Raw genomic sequence first — 19,172 nt, 5'->3', positions numbered from 1 at the left:
TTTTTGATTGTGTCGTTCAATACTGAGTCAACATTGTGTTTTTTGTGTAACATCCCTGCAAACAAAACAAAATAAAACAAAAAACACACATAAACACAGAAAAGGAGACATCAAGAAATCTCAGAACACATATTAAAAAAATCTTCCATATCATCTAAAAACAGTTAATTTCTCAAGTTGTTTTTTTTAACTGTACGAAGAGGATACGAAGAGGATTTTATTTTGACATTTCAAACCGGAAGTGTTTTCTGCAGGAGTTTTGACGCGCAACACCAGCAGCCTGACCCACACCGGTCAGTTTGTCTTAGAAATTTCGGGAGGATATTTGGTTGTTATGCAGTCATATCGGGCTTAGTTTGAGCTATTACCCATTTAAAAGCGGTTAAAATGGGTAAAAAGGACAAAGGAGACCGGGGTACGTTGCTAATCCTGTGTTTTGACCTATATAATTAGCCATTAAGCTAGCTAACTAAGTGATAAGAAGCATTGTACTTTTCTTCTTGGACTCTGAACATTTCCAGTAATTATTCTGTGCTTTTGTAAAGGTTAACAGTTCCAGATAAAGACCATTAGATCAAGGATGTAGAAGCTAGGACATTAGCACGTCTGCAGCCACACTTTCTGCCTCAGTTCTCATATCGTTACATTCATCCCTGTTTCAGCCTGATCGTTTGTGAACCTTTTTTTATGCCTATGAATAGTTGCATACTCATGTTTGTATCCTTTGTGAATCAGAAAAAAAGTCCAAGAAGCGTTTCTATGAGGAAGAAGATGATGAAGAAGAGGCGGTGGGGAGCGAGTCTCAAGAGGCCATACCTGCTGCTGCAGGAAAACAAGTGGACGAGTCTAGTACAAAACTAGATGAATATGGAGCCAAAGATTACCGTGCTCAGATGCTGTTAAAAAATGATCACTCCTCACGTCCACTCTGGGTGGTAAGATGTGCTTGGGTTGTTGATTTCCTCACTTAAATTTAAAAAGCTTTGGTGTCCTTCCACTTTTATGTGGGAGATGTATGTACTTCTCTCTTATGTTGTTTTTTCTGTTTCCTTTCTCTCCTGCAGGCTCCAGATGGACACATCTTTCTGGAAGCTTTTTCTCCAGTGTATAAATATGCCCAGGATTTCTTGGTGGCCATTGCAGAGCCAGTATGCAGACCTAACCATATCCATGAGTACAAGCTAACTGCCTACTCCTTATATGCAGCTGTCAGTGTGGGGCTCCAGACCTCTGATATTGTGGAGTATCTGCAGAAACTCAGCAAGACATCTGTACCTGATGGAATCGTGCAATTCATAAAGGTCTTACTGGGAGTATTTGGTGTTTTGAGGAATACTGCCAAAGATTGAACATTGCTGAAAGCACTGTTTTTTGTCGTGATATGCAAATCTGATCTCTCTCTTCTTCTCAGCTCTGCACAGTGAGCTACGGCAAAGTCAAGCTGGTGCTCAAGCACAATAGGTAATTTTAAAAATGGTTTCTTCACGCTTTGCATCAGTAGCACTCTTAGCACTTTTCATAAACTCCAATTACAATCCATGCTCAGGTATTTTGTTGAGAGTGCCTTCCCTGATGTGATCCAGCGACTTCTGCAAGACAATGTGATCCGTGAATGTCGTCTCCGCGCTGCAGATGGAACAGATGCTGAGCTTATTACTGAAGTCATCCACAGCAAGTCAGCGGTGTGCAAATGAACATTTTTTAAGCTCAAACTAATGTGTAAAATAGCACTAATAAAAAAGACTGTTCTTTTATATTCATATGTTTAATAAAAGTTTCTCTGATCAATCACATATTTAAATAGTTCCTCTTTCTGACAGATTTCTAAGTCTGTTCAAGAAAAAGAAGGCACTTCCAGCTCACAGCAGCCCAGTGATGGGGAAACCTCAACCCAGCAGGTCCCTGAGGACATCTTCAGCTACTATGAGCAGATGGATAAAGAAGAAGAGGAGGAAGAGGAGACTCAGACTGTGTCCTTTGAAATTCGCCAGGTGCATACCTGATTATTTTTTTCCCCCTGTAACGCTGCCACATACTTAATATTATTGCCGGCCCATATTTAAAGCTTTTAAACATACAGATTTAAACGTATTTTCTTGCAACAGTGTTGGTGTTTACATTTTTGCTATTGGTCCCCAAATCATCAGAAGTAAGTCAATTATTAGGTTATAAAACTGGGTGAAGTTTGGGAACTGCTTTTCCCTTGATCAATAAAAGCTTATGTTTCATGACTTCATTTTAACAAAGTATGATCATTTCTTTAAAAAGCCAATGAAATATTTTAAATCCCCACACTAAACTCTACTCTGTTCTTTTTTTTTTTTTATTGTGGTGCAGGAGATGATTGAAGAGCTGCAGAAGCGTTGTATTCAGCTGGAGTACCCCCTCCTGGCAGAGTACGACTTCCGCAATGACACAGTCAACCCCGACATCAACATAGACCTTAAGCCCACGGCTGTGTTGAGGCCCTATCAGGAAAAGAGTCTACGCAAAATGTTTGGAAACGGTCGCGCCCGCTCAGGAGTCATTGTGCTGCCATGTGGTGAGACAGTGGATTTACTGTTGTCATAAAGGACAGCATGTTTAGTATAATATATATATAAAGACACAAATTTTTATTCCAGCATTGTAGTATACTCTAAAAGACACTTGAGACTATCTTTTCATTTCATCAAACCTATGTGTAAGACACTCGTGTGTCTCAATAATGTTTATCCTATCTTTGTTTTACAGGAGCGGGTAAATCCCTGGTCGGGGTGACAGCGGCCTGCACGGTGCGCAAACGCTGCCTGGTGCTGGGTAATTCCTCTGTATCTGTGGAGCAGTGGAAGTCCCAGTTCAAGATGTGGTCCACTATTGACGACTCTCAGATCTGCCGCTTCACTTCTGATGCGAAGGACAAGCCTATAGGTTGCTCGGTGGCCATCAGCACCTACTCCATGCTGGGTCACACCACCAAGCGCTCCTGGGAAGCTGAAAGGGTCATGGAGTGGATGCGGAGCCAAGAGTGGGGTCTCATCATACTGGATGAAGTTCACACTATCCCTGGTGAGTTGTTTTTGGTTTTTGTGTTATCCTAAATATATCCGGATATTTATAAGTATTTCTTTTACATGCAGTAAACCAGACAGAATATTTTGGCGCGATTAGTCTCCATCCTAACTTAAAACTTTCTTTGCCTGTAGCAAGGATGTTTCGTCGTGTCCTGACTATAGTCCAGGCCCACTGCAAACTTGGCCTCACTGCCACATTGGTCAGAGAGGATGATAAGATTGTGGACCTCAATTTCCTAATTGGACCAAAGCTATACGAGGCCAACTGGATGGAACTGCAGAACAATGGCTACATTGCTAAAGTCCAGTGTGCAGAGGTGAGTCTTGCAGTATAACAGTAGAAATAAGATATTAGATTATAAAATAGATTTAATAAATAAGCAGCTTTTTTTTTTCTGCATTCACTTTATAGATGAATCCGTAATGCGATATTATGGACATATACATTGTGGTTCTGGTCTAGAACTGGCCGATGTAATTCAAAATTAATTTTAATTGTCATTATGTAACTGATAAAGCAAAAAAATCTAAAGTAATTAATAAATCATTTCATCATACAAACTAATAAAACTATTTTTTCTGGTAAAGTTCAATTTAAGATGGTAACAATTGTGTCTTTTTCGTATTTAATTATATTGCAACTTTATGATGTGCTCAAGATGTGCAAATTTGCACATCTATTCCCCCGCACATTGATTGATGTTAGTTGTCACTGTTGATTATGATGTCACTTGTCAAATTCAAAACTAAATGTGTTAGGGCAGCTTCAAATGTAAAAGCAAAGCCTTTTAACTGTATTCATATTACAGTATGCTTTGAGTATCATCATCAGTGTGACTGGCATGCCTGTTCTTCAGGTGTGGTGCCCGATGTCTCCGGAGTTTTACAGAGAGTACGTTGCCATTAAGACAAAGAAGCGGATCCTGCTTTACACGATGAACCCCAATAAGTTCCGTGCGTGTCAGTTTCTCATTCGCTTCCATGAGCGACGGAATGACAAAATCATTGTGTTTGCTGATAACGTGTTTGCCTTGAAAGAATATGCCATTCGTCTCAACAAGTAAGTTACTGACAAAAAGAGAAGCTCCTTCTGTGTTTCAGGTTGCAATTGTTTTAACAAATTTTCACTTTCTCCCCAAGGCCTTACATCTATGGTCCGACCTCTCAGGGGGAGCGAATGCAGATTTTACAGAACTTCAAACACAACCCCAAGATCAACACCATTTTCATCTCAAAGGTAAACCAGTCAGTCTACAGGGCTGTGAAAAAGCATTTGCCCCCTTACTGGTTTCTTACATGTTTCAGATTATTAAGCAAATTTTAATATCAGATAAAAGTTACTTGAGTAAATACAAAATGCAGTTTTTGAGTTAAGATTTTGTTTATTAAAGGAAGGAAAGCTGTCTTACTTTTTTACACAGGGCAAGGTAATTACCCTCTAAACCTAATAACTGGTTTTGCCACCCTTGGCACCAAAAATTGCAATTAAGCATTTGCGATAACTGGCAACGAATATTTCACATGGAGGATTTTGTCCCACAGAATTGTTTTAATTCAGTCACACTGGAGGGCTTTTGAGTATGAATGCCTGTTTAAGGTCTTGCCAAAGCATCTCAATAGGATTTCAGTTAGGATTTTGACTAGGCCACTTTAAAATCTTCATTTTGCTTTTTTTTTGTTTGACCCACTCAGAGGTGGACCTGCTGGTGTGTTTGGAATTATTGTCCTACTGCATAAGCCAAGTGTGCTTGAGCTTCAAAAGTAGTAAATCGGTTTTTCAAAAAATTTTGCCAATTTTTAAAACCAATCGTATAAACATTTGGAAGCTTGGGTAATGGTAATTACCTGAGGAAGGCAATAATCAGTAATCTTCTCTCCATACGATATGTAAGAACAATAGCTACAAAAAGTATTTTGACACATAATTCACATTTGCCTTTTATTACACAGTAAATGCATGCTGGTACTGTGACAGCGTGGTGAAATTGCACGTTTGCGAATTCTTCTGCAGGTTGGAGACACTTCATTTGACTTGCCAGAAGCAAATGTGCTGATCCAGATCTCGTCCCACGGTGGATCACGCAGACAGGAGGCCCAGAGACTTGGGAGAGTCTTAAGAGCCAAAAAAGGTCTGTTTGCTTATCTAACCATTTTGTCTTCTGGTGTCTGTGAGCAAAATCACTTATTTCAATGTCCCTGTCTGCCGTTTTAGGAATGGTGGCAGAAGAGTACAATGCATACTTCTATTCACTGGTGTCCCAGGATACCCAGGAAATGGCTTACTCCACCAAGAGGCAGAGGTTTCTCGTGGACCAGGGATACAGCTTTAAGGTGTGCTGTTAACTTCTTAACACGGTCTCATATGATTTGTGCATAATTAATTATAACCATGGTCATAGTGCACATTTCTTTCATGAAGGTCATGACCCATTCCTGTTGAAGTTTACTGTTATAGCTTGAAGGATAGTTTACAGCGAGGATGAGCGCTCACAGCTGGTAAATGTTTATGCCACTTAACCTTTAAAAACCCAATTCCTGAATCTAGTGAGTCCAACTGTTTCTGAAATATATTAAGCCTTGACTTTTATTTCCATATCCTGATATCAATTTGAATTCTTTGACCAAGCATAGTCAAAACTACAGCTCTCACGAATAAGTAGTTAAGTGTTTAAATCCCTGTAATTTGATTTTACCACCGTCTCACTGAAAGACTTAACCTGCTAAAACCTTCTTAAGTGATCACTCTTCTCTATCCTCTTAAGCCACGGCCTTCAAAGACCTGGGGCTTATGGGGAACGGCATTCATAAATGGCTGCTAAAAAATAAATAAATATTGAATGAATCATGATGTCTTCTAAAAAGCTGCTATGCCTAACAAAACATAGGAAAGCCACCCGATTGTGAGAGGGTCCATTAGGGTACGTCCATCCCTGTCTCTTGAACATCTCAAAGAATTTTGTGGTTAACATAATTTGTGTGGCGTCAGAAAACACATTTGCTAAACATTTCATGGATTCTATTTTGACCATTTTAACAAACTTCGGCACAAATATCCCCTTATCCAACCATTTTCTCCTGCTTATCCAGTTTAAGGAGACAAAATCATGATATCATGGTCTAGTCTGAACAAAAATGGATGTAAACTGTTATCTGACTGAATATTGCAAAGTGGAAATTCTCATTTGAGTATTGTACAGTTAAACTTATATGAATGAAGACTTTTGACTTATGGAACAAAATCTGAATGTCCCAGTTTCATTTTGTTTTGTCATAGAAGAATTTTTAAAGAATTTGGTTTCATTGTTTCCCGTCTGTCTGGTGGCATGTGTTGTGAGAAGAATTCCAAGACACACACTGAAAATCAAGACCTTTAAGCAATTCTGGCAGCAGTCATGCGTAGGTTTGTTTACATCAGGGGTGGGCAACTCCAGGCCTCCAGGGCCGGTGTCCCTGCAGGTTTTAGATGTGTCTTTGAACCAACACAGCTGATTTAAATGGCTCATCAACATATCCTGAAGTTCTCCAGAGGCCTGGTAACGAACTAATCATGTGATTCAGGTGTGATGACCCAAGGTGAGATCTAAAACCTGCAGGACACCGGCCCTCGAGACCTGGAATTGCCCACCCCTGGTTTACATGGACAAAACAAAGATAGAACAAGAGAAAAGACTACTTCTCTGACTGTAGAGGCACATTCATTGAATTGTATTTGAATAACAAAGTGCCTGCAAAGTCTTACAGCAGCTGAAAGGTTCACAGTAAAGTGGAAAATCAGTCCCTTAACTGTTATCACTAGTGATGGGCAGATGAAGCTTTATGAAGCACTGAAGCTTTTCATCCAATTGGTTCACCCCAGTGCAAAGCGTCTTGAAGCTTCATTTGCTCTAGTAGGACATCGACTGGACGTAAAAATATGAGAGGTGAGGTGTGGTTGTGCTTTTGTAACGTTGAGGTATGGACAGCTACAGACTGAGGCCTCAGTCCTGCCTGTTCACATTTTATTCAGTAAAAACAAAATTTTCACTGCTTTTATGACCTTTTTAGTGGGGAGAACATAGCTAGGATTTAATGATTTAACAAATCTTTTGAATCCTTTGTCCTCCACAATGCTAAATGGCTGGGAGTCCTCGATCACCATGCTAACCAGGTCTTCATCTATTTGAGATTATTGTCTTTCCTCAGGAGAACAAAGACAAAGCACAAATATAAATATCACACACGTACAACTTATTACAGTTGTATAATATTGTTAAATCATTTAGTAACATTACTGCATGCTATATTATCATTGCATTTGATGGCTCACCTGGTCTTGCTCCACAATCGGTGTTCCCCCTTATTCTCATGCAAAGCTCTGTAGTGCCTGAGCATTGATGAGGTGTTGTTGTTATATCCCAGCTCCCTGGCACATAGCAAACACTTCACCTTGAACAAAAGTAAAGACAGCTTAACATAAATTGTATTGCACCATCAGTATTATGAAAATACATCTTCTGTAGAAATTTGCATACCTTGTTGGGAGGAATAAGATCAAAATGTTCCCACACAGGGGAGGACATCCTCCTCTTCTTAGCTGGCTCCATTCTCTCCTGATTTTCTCTGACTTTGACAGGTAATCACAAAGCTGGCAGGTATGGAGGAAGAGGACTTGATGTTCTCCACCAGAGATGAGCAACAGCAGCTGCTTCAGAAGGTCCTCGCTGCTTCTGACATAGATGCCGAGGAGGAGCTGGTGGCAGGGGAGGTGGGCGCACGACCTCAGGTGAGGAATTTCACCAGCTGTTAAGACATTTGTAGAGAAAGGATGTTTGGAGGGTCAACAAAATATTGACACTGCAGAGTCTCTTTGAAATCACTCCTTATGGGCCTACCAAATGAAGGTTAATGAAAGTTCACCACCCCCTCTTCCCTACACAAATATTGTTGTATTGCTGTAATGCTCACCGATTTGCTGTACAATAATATCTTTGTCATTATTATTATTATTTATTTTATTTTTTTTTGCACTATGTCATGAGTTACTCTGTGCTCCCCACCCCTGCTGTTGGTAACTTGCGTATTTTGTACATTTGATTACTCTCACTTCTTCTTTCTCTGTTTCCTGATCAGTTCTCAAGGCGAACCGGCACCATGAGCTCCATGTCCGGAGCAGATGACACCATCTACATGGAATATCAGAGCAGAAGCAGCAAAGCCCTTGCAGCGGGCAAAAGCGTTCATCCACTGTTCAAGCGCTTCAGAAAGTAGATCTACGTGCTTGACACCTTGATACCTAAAAACGTTCTGTGCTGTAATGGGCAGTAAGACAAAACTGGGGCATTGAAGTATGCATTAAAGAGCAGTGTTACGACCCGTCTAGGGCCAGGCCATAACATGAGCGAGGCACTCGCTTCCCCCCCCAAGACCCAAGCAGTCACACGAACAAGCAGGTTTGAAGCCCAGCTGAACTCCATCGCGTCTGAATGGAGCAATGATCAGGGATAATGTGTCACTAAGTGGTAAAGCTTTTCGATGTCTGTAAATTGGATGGCTACTTGCATATGACATATAAATCACATTAACTTTGTAAGCAGCAAAAGATCAGCTCTTAGTCTTTTGGCATCTAAATGAATAAACCATCTTATTTACTGTTGGATAACACAGGTTATCTAATGGTAAAAAATTTGACTAATGCTGCCTTGACCTGCATGAGGACACGTTTGTTATTTTGTAGCTAATTCTCATATGCTGGTTAACAGCATAGCTTTTTGTAAAGTTGACTAGAATGTGTATAAAGCTGCTCCTGAAAGCCAACCACACAGATATGTTTTATGTCAGTTAATTCTGTAAAATGTTATTAAATATGTTTTGTAAAATGAATATTTTTGGACTTTTATTCTCCTTAGACTAGCAGTAATATACACAGCAGACAACAGACAAAGTCTCAAAGTCACAAAACGAAGCAGGACAATAAATCTAAAGAAATCTAGTGAATACTCTTCTGGCATCAATTAAAGGTCACGATAGCACCCACTTGCTACAGAAGACATTATTTAATCGGACTAACTCATGATTGTGTAGCAATGTCCCCATGATTTCTTCTGAGAATGAATAAAGGGAATAAAAAAAACTCCATTTGGATAAAAGCCAGGCGTGGAGAGGAGGGGGATAATTCTTTCTTTGTTGGTGACTTGAAGATATTCCAAAAAGAACATCTAGAGCCTGATGCAGTGTCTAAGCTGCAAAAGGAGCGACTGTGGGAAAATATCCACCTCTGCCCACCCAACCTCTGCTGGAGCACAGGACACGTGTGCCTTGAATGGCTGTGTTTTTGGCCTGGTCTTAATTGCTGTTTTGTGACCTCCGTTGACCCAAGGCTTATTGGCTTGGAGAGAGTGAAAAGTAATTAGATAGATTGGAATTCACGTGTCTCTTGAGAAAACTGAGGATGGGCCATCTGACTGTTGTACATTAATCACACATGTAGATAACATCAAGATACTAAGCCTACAGATTTATGTCCTTCATTCTGAAACTCGCGCGATTGCTGGGACAGTCTGCATTAATAAGTGTTGCTCCTAAGTTTTTAAACATTTAAATTTTCTGAGAACTAATCAAATGTTTCCATTTGCTCAAATGCCACCTGGCACTCATATACCAGCTGTAAGGTTTAGCCTGCCTGCAGGGTTCAAATGCAAAAACGCCTATAAATCTCATACCTCTGTAAAGTCCAACTTTTGCAATCTGTCTGCACAAAGTTATATAAAGTTTCTCATATTTTTCTTTGTTTTAAACACAACTTTTGGACTTGAACACAAAGCGCTTACACTTTTGTAAGCAGCTGATGATTTGTGGGGCTCTCTCATGCGCTTACATCAGCAGTACCTGAGGTTTATTCTTTATTTGAGACGAATTTTCTGCAATTCTATCACATTATTTTGCGTGTGTGTGTGGGGGGGGGGCTGAGTGACGCGCTCGGAGGGAAGGTGGTGTGCGCAGTCACAGAGGATGATTGATTGGTGTGATGTAACGAACTTTTAGCACGTTGTACTGCGCCCATTTCCGAATAAAGAGTTATCCCTCCCTTCTTTTGAGGCGATCGTCCAATCCTCTTCTTCTGAGGTTGTACAAGCAACTATTTAAAAGCGATCCACGATACTGTCCTTGTCTAACATTTCACTACCACACAGGGAGTGTTGTGTTTGCACGAGCCAAGAGCGTACATTTTCTGCAGATGTGAAGTTACAAAAAAAGACTTTGCAAAAGTTTTTTTAAATTTTTTTTTCTCACACATAGTTCTCGGTCACGCAAAGGCGGAAAAAAGCATCTCAACAATGGCAGTCTTCAATAATTTCACGAAGATATGCTGGAAGAACTTTCAGAGCGACCAGTTGAATAAGCAGCTGTTCTACGTTGTGCGTTCCTTACACAAGTCAGCAGCCAGCGAGGCTTTGGGGATCTCTGCAACAGAAGAAGAGACCATGCCCAACAGGATGATCAAACCGGAGGAGGTCAGCGAGAAAACTCAAATCAAGACCCTGAACGACATGCCCGGACCGAACACCCTGTCCAACTTGATCGAGTTCTTTTGGAAGGACGGGTTTGGCAGAATCCATGAAATTCAGGTAATGGTGCTCAATCTTATGCTTCATTTTGTTCTTTTTTCATAGGTTAAAAAATAAATAAAAAATGTCTTGGCCTCGTATTCTCAGTGCTCAGCCAAATTTGTCACCTATGCGTAAAATGGCAATGTAGCGCACCAGGAGTCCGGACACTGGTCGACCTTCCGGTACAAGGCGAGAGTTTTGTAATCGTCCTACTGAGATGTGATGAGCTAACCCGCCCCCGTTTATTGCCAAACATAATTTGCCCCCCATTTGTTTGAAATAATCGGGGGTAAATTATGGTTCAGTCGTGGTCGCGAGTGGACGCGCGCTGGCATTCCATTGGCAGTCCGTGGTCACCTTCAGACTGTTCGTCAACCGTAAGAGAGAGCCTGCCCGCAAATGGGGGCAGTCTGAAAAAATGTGTGGCACGACCGGTCGGTCCATCGGCCGGACCCAGAGAAAAGTAATGGGATAGTTTTAACTCACAAAGAGCTGAAGTTAAACAGAATCTTATCAACCAATCCACCGAGGCACCGCGTCCTCCACGTCCAGCGCCGTGCAGCTGTGATTTTGGAGTTCAGGGGAGCATGTCCGTGGGCAGAATACCTCCGCAAACTGCACAACCGCGGCAGCATAAATGAAAGCTTAATTAAGTGTCGTCTTTCAGATGCAGCATATGCAGTTTTTACACAGCGTTTTGAAACGTAGCCTATGCAAATTGGGCACAATAAGCGCCTGCCAGCGTGAGTACAACGAGTACAAAAGGGTCATCATTTCTTAATGTGTCTATATAGATTAATTGTTTGTAGTGAAATATGCTCGAGGTTACGTAATCGTTTCTAAATTTAGATCATTAAAACATTTTTTTAAGTTGATGTGAACACTGGCAGTCTTCTTCAATAGCATCTGCAACTTGGTTTTATTTTTTTATTATTTGAATGTTACACATTAACATTATTATACAAAAAAGGTCTTCAAAATAATCAGAACAATAAATAAGGAAGTAGTTATCATTACGTTATGGCAGGAGAGCAGTAAAATAAATTCAGTGCTGAAATCTATTAGTAAAGTAATTTACAAATATCTCTAGATATCCTGATTGTCACTGTTGCTTTCTAGATGGAGCACCGGAAGAAGTATGGAAAGATCTTCAAGTCTCGTTTTGGGCCCCAGCTGGTGGTCTCCGTTGCAGATCGTGACATGGTGGCTCAGGTGCTGAGGGCAGAGGGGGTGGCCCCTCAGAGGGCTAACATGGATTCCTGGAAGGAGTACAGAGACATGAGAGGACGGGCCACTGGGCTCATCTCAGCGTGAGTCCCCTTCAGTGTTCAAACCATGAGTTTTGAGTTTTGGCAACCTCAGGAAATAATACCTTGATCTGAGCAGATGTGTTGATTAGATTTCCATTACCCGTCCCTTAATTTATCTCCTCATTTCACACTTCCGTTTACTACTCAGTAGTCCACTTTAGCATCCAAAAAGCATCAGAACTTGCAGTTTTTCCAACAGCAACATCCCTTAATATTCAAATTGAGAACCCCCCCCCCCCCCCCCCCCCCCATATGTCTCTGAATGACTCAAATAAGTGAATACAAGGGAATTTTAACTATCATTTTGTATCTTGTTTCCCAGTGAGGGAGAAGACTGGCTGAAGATGCGGAGCGTGCTCAGGCAGCTCATCATGCGACCACGTGATGTTGCAGTCTTCTCTGATGATGTAAATGGCGTGGTGGACGACCTCATCCAGAGGGTGTACAGTCTGCGCACCCAGCAGCCGGATAGAGCAACTGTCCTCAATGTGAATGACCTCTTCTTTAAATATGCCATGGAAGGTTGGTACCAAGTCTGTAGATTATTGGCTGTGAAGCAAATACCAGTTGGTCAAAAAGGATTTATAAGTGGCTCAATGCAGGCGAAGTGTAGATGGCAGGAAAGAAAATCAATGAGAAAAACTGAAATAACAGAAAAACTGCTATGAAGAGGTAACCAAGGGAGAAATATATGAACCACGTTATTCACTTCTCTAAAATTTAGTCACCAATTTTCGATAGAAAGTTATTAAAGTGGCCCTGTACTAAAAAGTCAAAGCCACTGATGGTTGCCAGTGTTAAACATCTTAGATTGGTAAAATTCTCTCTCTCTTACCTTCGTTTTTACAGGAGTGGCTGCTATTTTGTATGAATGCAGACTAGGATGTTTGGAAAATAATATTCCCCAGAAAACCCAGGACTACATCGCTGCACTGAACCTCATGTTCAGCTCCTTCAAGATGACCATGTATGCTGGAGCGATCCCCAAGTGGCTCCGACCCATTATCCCCAAACCATGGGAGGAGTTCTGTCTGTCCTGGGATGGTCTTTTCAAATTCAGTAAGTGGTTTATAGCTTGAAATTGTGATCAAAGAAGACAGATTAGTTTCATACTTGTATGCTCTGCTGAACTGCCTGGACAGTGTTTTAGTCCAGAAGATGGTAACCCAGTAATTTCTTACTACATAAAAAGGATACTGGAACACAGGAAGGAGAGATTTCCTAAGTATATCCAGGCCTAATTTATGCTAAGACTTGTGGTACTCTTGTCTAAGACTTCAATTTCTTTTTAGAGTGACCACAAAGGCTGTTAATCAAGTTCTGCCTTGATGCCAGAACTTCTAGAAAGATCTAGTTTTTTTTAGCTTTCCTATTTGGCTAATGCTTTCATTAAAACGCCAAGTAGTAGAGCTTGAAACCGGTAGTGCTCAATAGAAGGGAATGTTGATGTTGATTTGCATTTAAATCTCCACTGCTGTACCATTGGATAGTGAGAGTATGCAGGTCCATCTCTTACATAACCTACTCCTTTTTCTCTTGCTTTCCCTTCACTACCTTCCTTCACGATGACCCGCATTTTTTTTTTTTCCCCATTCATATCACCTTCTCTACCCCTCGTTAATCCCAGGCATTGTTCACGTCAATAAGAGACTCTCGGAGATCAAGGCCCAGCTGGAGCGGGGAGAGGAGGTGAAGGGGGGACTGCTCACACACATGCTCATTACCAGGGAGATGAGCGTCGAGGAGATCTACGCTAACGTAACCGAGATGCTACTGGCTGGGGTCGACACGGTGCGTGTGTGTCTGTGTTGTGATAAACATTGTGCAGAGAAGGGTTCGATGTATGTGAAGAGTTGCAGGTGTGTGTGTTTGCATCTGTGTGTGTGTGTGAGTGTCAGAGTCAGTGTTGAGTTTCAAAGGTTGTGTTTCTGGCGCCATGTCCATGCCTGTGAAGCTGTGCCAGCGTCAGGTCAGAGTAGTGTATCGGGCGGGTTACAGTTTCCCACTGACAAACTCGTTCTCACTCAGATTTAGTTTCTTGTCATTTGTCTCTGTCTGTTCAGTCAGCACAGGGGGCCTTTTGTCTCTCTCTCTCTCTCTTTTTTTTTAAATAACTAAGGTAGACATCTGTGTTCATGTTTCAACATTCAAACTTTTTGTATGCACTTGCAAATAATTAAGGCTGTGGGTTTAATGTCATCCACGGACCACTATGGGGGGGGGGGGGGGGGGGTGTGTGTGTAACATGAATCTTTTATTGGCAGGCTAAAGAATACAGAAATTGGGACACAGGAAGGAGGCATTTTACACTGATTTTCTACCTCGCTGTAGTAGTGTTGATGTACATGCATTTGCAACTGTATGCGCGCCTCGTGCACATGTTCCTAGTTATTGCCTAATTTGTTTGGGGTCCTGTCATATTAATAAGAATAACGGGGTAGAGTATTTTGTGTGGAGCTTGGGGCCACGGGATAAAAGGGTGTGTGTGTTTTGGTGAACTTGTTGAATCAGGCATGTCCTGGTAGGGGGTGCACTAAGCTCAGCCATTACCTGACCCCATGGTGCATTTTGCCTTTAGTTGGTACACACAAGAGCTGTCAAGTCACATTAGCCACAGCCAGAGTTATAGCACAGAGTGGGCAGAGGTGAGACCAGGGGGAGAATAAGGGGCTGGGTGGGAGTAAGGGGGGGGCGGTGATGGGGTGGATGGCATAATACTGAGGAATACAAGGGATCAGGGTGTGAGATGGATGTTGGAAAATAAGGGGAAGATGGAGGGAATGGAAGGGGGAGAGGCCTCAGCCTTTTGAAAACTTTGCTTGGAGGAGCCTTTGTCATATGATTCCTCTCAGGCTGCATCTGAGGAGTTGCCAGTGTCTGTGCCAGCTGGGGCTGATTAAGAGCATGTTGGTTGCATGGAAAGAGGGTGCTAATGGAGAGGGAGGGGGGAGAATGCAAGAGCAGTGGGAAGGAACAACAGTGAAAAAGAATGGCAGGGTATATTAGTTGGTCCACAGGGAGACACTAACCTTAGATTGGCCTTTAGAGTTATGGCAAAACCAGGGCTGAGGTCAAAAATGCACTGGGGGTGGATGGAGAAGGAGTGGGCTGGATCAACAAGGAAGACCCTCATTAAACAAATGAAAAGATGTAAATTTAGGAAAAGTGACGCATGACATTTTCATATCATTTGGTCAACCGCCCAGCTCACTGAAATAAAATGTCAGTGGATATAAGTCGGAAACAGGAAGTCGGGCCAACTGATCAGATAACTCATGAGTAATTAGAGTGATTTGGCAATAAAGGATGAACTGGAGGAAAAAAATCAAGTTGCATTGCTAATATGGAAAGCAAAAATGTAAGAAGTCTGGAATGCATTAGCAGAAGGAGCCCATTGTGAAGTGAGATGAACAGAAGGATTTGCCAAGAACACAATGGAAATGTTAAAAGTTGTACAAGGCTAAACTTGTTTGGATTGGATTTCTGTTTGTGCAACATGGTAATAATCTCAGCCACATTTTCATTTTTCTTGCTGTAATTGTTTGAAATGCCTTGCCAAAGCCAACTGAGGTCATTTAATCAAGGTACAGTGGGATAAGAATGGATCAGATGGGTGAGTGGTGTAAGACATGGGAGAAAATTGTTGGGAGCACAGCTGGTGGAGGGACCTTGAGCATTTGCCCAGCATTTGGAATTGGGCCGCTTCTCCCTCAGATTCCCTTGCTGCTTCTCGGCACTTACTCAACATTATAGAAACTCTTATATCAGCTTGCACTGCAGTCAACTCTGCTGCAGCGCATCAAGAAAAGAAACGATATAGTCACAAATATAAAAACACCAGTACAATATTCATGAAATGCTCAATGTGTAAGCATATTTTTAAAATTTAAATTGACCATTTTCTGTTCTAGACATCCTTTACCCTGTCATGGGCCTGCTACCTGTTAGCACGACACCCTCATGTACAGCATCAAATCCACAAAGAAATTAAAAAGACCCTGGAACCCGGAGCAGTCGCCACAGCCGAGGACGTCTCTAACCTGCCGCTCATCAGAGGGCTGGTCAAAGAGACTCTCAGGTCAGTATGTATTATGTTTATCCTAGATCAAGACTTTGCTATAATACTAATGTACACCAATCTTTTCAGTCTTTGTGTGAATAACAGTCTTTGTATGTCCCACACTGTGATCAGGCTCTTTCCAGTTCTTCCAGGCAATGGACGGATCACCCAGGATGACTTGGTAGTTGGTGGATATTTCATCCCCAAAGGAGTAAGTGTGATGGTCACATTTCCACATCAGACACGGGCACAAGAAAGTGTGACAATAAGAATTGGCTAAAACATTATAGTCAAACCAGATGTAACATGATACACTATTACTCAGGCATTTCTCTGTTCCTCCCTCATGTATGGACCCATGTACAATAGCCCAGCTGTTTTCATTACACAACCAACATTCTTCCCCTTTCTCTCTCTCTCTCTCTCTTTTTTTTTAATAGACTCAGCTGGCCCTGTGCCACTACTCCACATCTCTGGAAGAAGAGAACTTTTCGGAGCCTTTAGACTTTCAACCAGATCGCTGGATACGGAAAGATACCACAGATCGTGTTGACAACTTTGGCTCCATTCCCTTTGGCTATGGCATCAGGAGCTGCATTGGGAGGAGAATTGCAGAGTTGGAGATGCATTTAGCTCTCATAAGGGTAAGAGATTACTCTGCTTGTGGTGCTACACTTTCATTTAAAAAAATGTCCAGGGTTCTCAAAAAGGTTTTAAAAAGTCTTCAAAGACTCTAAAATCTGACGGGCCTCAGCGTTTGCTTTGAGTGGAAAAAGATGTGTACTGCAACCAATAACAAAACAAAGATCCCATAACCACTAATGCAACCTCATCACCTTAGCTGAACACACCTATGTGAGCATGTGAGCTTGTGTATTGTCTTCTTTGATAATAAAAAAATATATTTTTGTAAAATAATGTTAATTTAATTGGGAGGTACAATATGGATGGAAAATATCTTAAATGCCATTTTATATAATCCTAAAAACATCTTACAAGTAATTTATTTAAACCTACAGAAACCCAGCTGTCGTTAGCATTTCTCTCTTGCTCTCAGGCTCGTGCTGTGACAAGAGCACAGGGGGAAATGAAACTAAACTACAAATATTAATGTATCATACTGTTGCTCCATATTGTATTTTCCAAGTGTCTTGAGACAGTATGAACACAAATAGTAATTACTGATGCAAAATCAGAATAATGCAAAGCTTTGTCAAGACACTCCTGGAAAATTTGAATCCTCATTGAGCACAAAAAATGCATTATCATTCAGTCTGACCTCCGCTTCCTCAGATCTACTGAGGAGTTTGTCGAAAGATGATTCATCCTTCACTTCTCTATATCACACACCTCATATTCCCTGTTATTTATTTATTTATTTATTTAAATGATTATCCTCTTATTTTTATGGTTTTACATAAAAGTGTGCTAGATAATGTGACTACTGAATTAAGCTAACTTTGATGTCTGTTCTTTGTCTTTTTGCTCGCTGTGCAGCTCATTCAGAAGTTCCACATCTGCCTTTCTCCTCTCACTGCTGACATCAAAGCCAAAACCCACGGCCTGCTTTGCCCCGGTGCCCCCATCCACCTGCAGTTCATCGACCGGGAAGTGGACGCACTCTCTTCTCCGTGAAATCCGCTGTACTGTTGGAAGTTTTTAAACACTCTGCTTTTAGACACACTCTCCACTCCTATATTTTAGATTCTGAGCTGAGAATGAGGTTTTACTCAGGAATGAAATGTGTTCATTAGCGACTAGGTCACAAATCCAGGACAAATATAAGCTGTAAGAATAACATTTGGACTGAAAATCCCCTTTTTTGTTTTGTTTTTTGATTGTAACTACTTCTGTGATTCAATTAAATATGGAAAAATGAAACTGATTGTAGCCTCTTACACTATTGTGCATGTATGCATATAATGTGATCACAAATATTAATGCATGTAGACATTCAGTTTCCTCTGCGTTTGAGCTAGGGCAGCTGTGAATGGACTTAGCTTAGCTAGGTTAGTGCAGCTGTTTATAACAAGCTTTACTCAAAGACTGTGTTACGAACCAAATTTTGTTAATTTCTTTCCCTTTAAAACTAGCATCATTATTTTTTTTATTTGATTATTTTATTTTTTTGCTTTAATTTCTAGTGAATAAGTGCATTCATATACCGAAAAGGCATTACATGACTTTAATCTGTGTACTGTATATCTCTGAAGTACAGACAAGAAATGTTTTAAAATAGATTACCTTTTAAAAACAAAAAACAAAAAACATGGCAACTAGTTGAATTATCTCATGAGCTACAAGCAATGAATGTAAGTGCACATTTTCCATTAATCAATCCACTGCCTACGTTTTCAGGGGTTTGGATCAAAGAATGTGGTTAGACTTTGGTTTGTTTGCTATTTGTGAGAAAGTCCTCACTCGCATATGTTTTATTGTTGGCATTTGCTTCTTTTGTTTGTTTTCGAGATGGAAAAAGGTATGTTACAGTACAGTTGGAAAGGAGAGAGGCAAGTTGTTTGCGTGCGTCAGCATGAAGAATCTCACTGGTCGGCAATGAAGAAAAAACACTTTAATTTTTATCTGCTTTTTTGCCTCTGTATTTTTTTTTTTGTTTGTTTTGTAGTTCCAGTGAAACTGGGAAACAATAAAATGATTTATTACAACAAACAGTGTTGTTGTTTTGGGCAATATTTTAATATACAGACACTTCAGAGTTTTATCTTTTAATTTATAGAAACAGAACAAGAAATGATTAAACTGAGCTTTTTCACTGCAGTTTGTAAAGAACATGTAAAAGCTGCATGGTTGCAATGAATGACTGATATGACTAATAACTAGACTCTTCACATGACTCTATATACCACACCCATGTATTCATGTTTGCACACATGTTTAGTGTTTTATAAATGTATTAGACCACCACCCAACCAAACAGCTCCCCTAGATTAAAAATACTGACCAAAATCATTTGTTTCTGTGATGGTTAATCCACTAGTATTTGCAAGCTTTTTAATCATAATCTTTAATCAGAGTACTATTGCATGCAAGAAATTTTTTTTTTGATCAAGGTCTTTTTATTGAACAAAAAAATTGCTTTTAGCAACAATTACAGCAGTATTAACAAACTCCCCCCCCCCCCCCCCCCCCCCCACCACCTATC

At 40.8% G+C, this 19,172-nt stretch overlaps 2 protein-coding genes across 3 annotated transcripts; both read left to right on the top strand.

Moving 5' to 3' along the window:
• Positions 1–224: 224 nt before the first annotated feature.
• On the top strand, positions 225–8,912 carry ercc3 (excision repair cross-complementation group 3). 2 transcript variants are annotated; one of them, XM_082529005.1, is made up of 15 exons: positions 225–415; positions 736–935; positions 1,065–1,301; positions 1,412–1,461; positions 1,547–1,682; positions 1,821–1,991; positions 2,338–2,542; positions 2,734–3,048; positions 3,186–3,370; positions 3,911–4,113; positions 4,194–4,290; positions 5,065–5,182; positions 5,266–5,384; positions 7,666–7,815; positions 8,163–8,912. In XM_082529005.1, the coding sequence occupies exons 1-15, from the start codon at positions 388–390 to the stop codon at positions 8,298–8,300; spliced, it is 2,352 nt and encodes a 783-aa protein (XP_082385131.1). In that variant the 5' UTR covers positions 225–387; the 3' UTR covers positions 8,301–8,912. The 2 variants fall into 2 exon arrangements, with proteins under 2 accessions (XP_082385131.1, XP_082385132.1); XM_082529006.1 differs by having other exon boundaries at positions 235–293.
• Positions 8,913–10,062: 1,150 nt separating this feature from the next.
• Positions 10,063–18,679, top strand: cyp27c1 (cytochrome P450, family 27, subfamily C, polypeptide 1). Its single transcript, XM_082529024.1, has 9 exons — positions 10,063–10,657; positions 11,759–11,949; positions 12,272–12,471; positions 12,799–13,008; positions 13,577–13,740; positions 15,861–16,027; positions 16,142–16,220; positions 16,450–16,653; positions 17,507–18,679. Exons 1-9 carry the CDS (start codon positions 10,367–10,369, stop codon positions 17,642–17,644), a joined length of 1,644 nt encoding a protein of 547 aa, XP_082385150.1. The 5' UTR covers positions 10,063–10,366; the 3' UTR covers positions 17,645–18,679.
• Positions 18,680–19,172: the final 493 nt, after the last annotated feature.

This window comes from Aulonocara stuartgranti (assembly GCF_965226115.1).
Source record: "Aulonocara stuartgranti genome assembly, chromosome: 1".
Taxonomy (NCBI): Eukaryota; Metazoa; Chordata; class Actinopteri; order Cichliformes; family Cichlidae; genus Aulonocara; species Aulonocara stuartgranti.
Note: the sequence above shows the minus strand (reverse complement) of the source record. Positions and strands in the feature narration are given on the sequence as shown.